Source organism: Tribolium madens, unplaced genomic scaffold (assembly GCF_015345945.1).
Source record: "Tribolium madens isolate multiple individuals breed KSU strain unplaced genomic scaffold, Tmad_KSU_1.1 Scaffold_20;HRSCAF=117;Tcas5.2_LG4, whole genome shotgun sequence".
NCBI classification, from domain to species: domain Eukaryota; kingdom Metazoa; phylum Arthropoda; class Insecta; order Coleoptera; family Tenebrionidae; genus Tribolium; species Tribolium madens.
Window position 1 is genome coordinate 819,882 of NW_025400985.1, and position 2,413 is coordinate 822,294.

Consider the following 2,413-nt stretch of genomic DNA (forward strand, 5'->3'; position numbering starts at 1 on the left):
TTTAGCAAAAATTTTGCCCAAACTAGTCGAAAAATACTAAATGATCATATTTTTGCCTTTTGAGGTTTTTTTCGCTGAAACAGATGCAAAATGTATAAATTTGTATCGAAAATGATGTTTTTCTAGCTTCTTTCGAGCATTTTAGTGGGAGATTTCCCTCAAAGAGGCCAAAAAACTACTAAGTTAGGTGTATTTTTGCCATTTCAGACCAAAAGCACGTTTTTCGTACAGGATTTTGCTGAAAATCATAAATTAGAAAGGCACTTTTTTTAAAACAAGACAGAAAAGTACTACATTTGAATTAAATGAACATTATTTCAAGTTCTAAAAACTTGCTTTTTTGAACGTTTTAGCATGTTCTTGAGATTAAAACTCAAATTTTGATAAAACTTCATCAAGACAAGAAAAGAAATAACGACATTAAATCGAAAATGATGTTATTTTTCAATTTCTCAAGCATTTAAAAAGTTCTTCAGCCAGAAATGCACTTTTTTTTGCAAAATTTCGTCCAAACCAGTCGAAAAATCAATAAAAATTGTACTATTCTTGCTTCTTCAAGCAGTTAAATTCGTTTTTGAACTAAAAAACTAAGTTTTTTAAATCAAAACCCAGCAAATTAGGTCAAATATGATAATATTTTCGCCATTTCAAGCATTTTTGAAGCTTCTTAGTAAAAAATTTGTTTTAGAAAGATCCAAAAATTACCAAATTAGATCTACTTTTGACATTTTCGARAGTAAAAGCATGTTTTTGGGCTGGAAACTGCTTCTTTTGGCAAAATTTCGCTAAAATAAACTACAAAATCACTAAATAAAATTTATTTCAAAAAAATTTTCAAGGGTCAAAAAAAAATTTTTTTCCAAAAATTTGTCTCGTTGGATTTCATTTGTTATTGACCCTAATTCGAGAAATTTGGTTCAAAGAAGTTAAAAAATCGCCAAATCTAGTCAAAAATTATACTACTTTTACATTTTTTTTTTAATATAAGCATTTTTGTGCTAAAACTCGGCTTTTTTGGCAAAATTTCGCAAAAATGACGTGAACAAAGGTGTTTTTTCGCGAAATTTTACCGAAACGGTCCAAAAAAAAAGAGTTTTAACCAAAAAAAGCCCAAATTTTACCATTTTTTGCCATTCTCGAGAGTATGTTTTTGAGCTAAAAACTTGTTTTTTTGCAAAATGCTAAAATAATTGCTAAAATAAGCCAGAAAATTACTAAATTTGAATCAAATCAACATTATTTCAAGTACTTTCTTTCTCTAACCTCTGTGTTTGTAGTAACTTGGTTGAGTTCAGTCCAGGGGTCCGAAAATTCGGTGAGTTCGCTGATTTCTGAGGGCGGAGCCTTCGGTACTCTCTCGACGTTGTCATAGGCCGACATTCGACATAATTCCTCATCGGTGGTAATTTCCGTCGAAGTTCGAATATCAGGAAACCTTTTTGAGATCATATCCTGAACCGTTGTCCTGTCATCCGGATCAGGAGTGTAAGGATGGATCGATGATATTAATGTGTTGATCACGGGCCAATCAGAATCGTAATCTGGATCACTCGATTCCATTGTTTCACATTCGCTGCCTGAAAATATGAATCAGTAAAAAAATCACTGAAATTGTGAAACAAACTACTTCGAAATGTCCACCCATTATCGACCTGCCAACTGTCATTAAYTCGCGTTGTTTTTATGGAAGGGGGCTGCACTGGCTTCACTTCCGGTTTGCGAAGCCCCGGGAAGCGCTGTTTGGGGCTCAGGTTGTCCGCAGAAGACGACATCACTGCCAACAAAACACTCAAGTAAGAAAGAGATAACGGTTTTATCGGCCGGTTTTTCGACATACAGGGTGATTGAGAAATTCAAAATAGATAACAGAAAAAGTGGAAAAAATTGAAAATGAAACATAAATGATTAGGAAATCCATTTACCCACCTTTGTTTGTSTGACAACCGGTACATGTTTTGCATTTAAAGCTCATTAAAAACCTCATTAACTAAATAAAAATATTCTGCCTTTATTTTTAGAAAATGTAAAAACGTTATAATAGCCAAAAATAAACTATTTTTTATTCAACGTCCATTGTTTATGAGTTAGTTTGTAAATTATAAATTCTGAATAATTTTAACTGTAAAAGATAAATTTTACAACAAAAAAAATACTTAATGTTAAAGCAAAATATTGCAGTATTGCAATCTGTGAGAATTTTCGCTTGATAACGGAAAATTCACTCAAAAAAACCCAAAAAATCTTGATGAAATTAACATTATTTTAAAATTTTTCCTGACATTTTAACAAAAATCTCAGTTACAAATTAATGCTATGATTGAGCCTTTTTTGGGAAATTGTGCTCAAACAAAAGGAAAATTTACCAAATTTAGTCAAAAATAAACCAATTTTTGCCATTTTTTGAATGTTCTTG

General features: G+C 31.4%; 1 protein-coding gene across 1 annotated transcript in view; it reads right to left on the reverse strand.

Moving 5' to 3' along the window:
• LOC123005109 (protein sprint) overlaps positions 1-1,772 on the reverse strand; it is a 9,844-nt gene extending 8,072 nt beyond the window's left edge. Inside the window, exons 1-2 of the mRNA XM_044398725.1 lie at positions 1,628-1,772; positions 1,264-1,577 (exon numbers count right to left, since the gene is read on the reverse strand). Of these exons, the coding sequence (XP_044254660.1) occupies positions 1,264-1,577; positions 1,628-1,772 (459 nt within the window). The remainder of the gene's footprint in view (positions 1-1,263; positions 1,578-1,627) is intronic.
• Between the last annotated feature and the right edge of the window lie 641 nt (positions 1,773-2,413).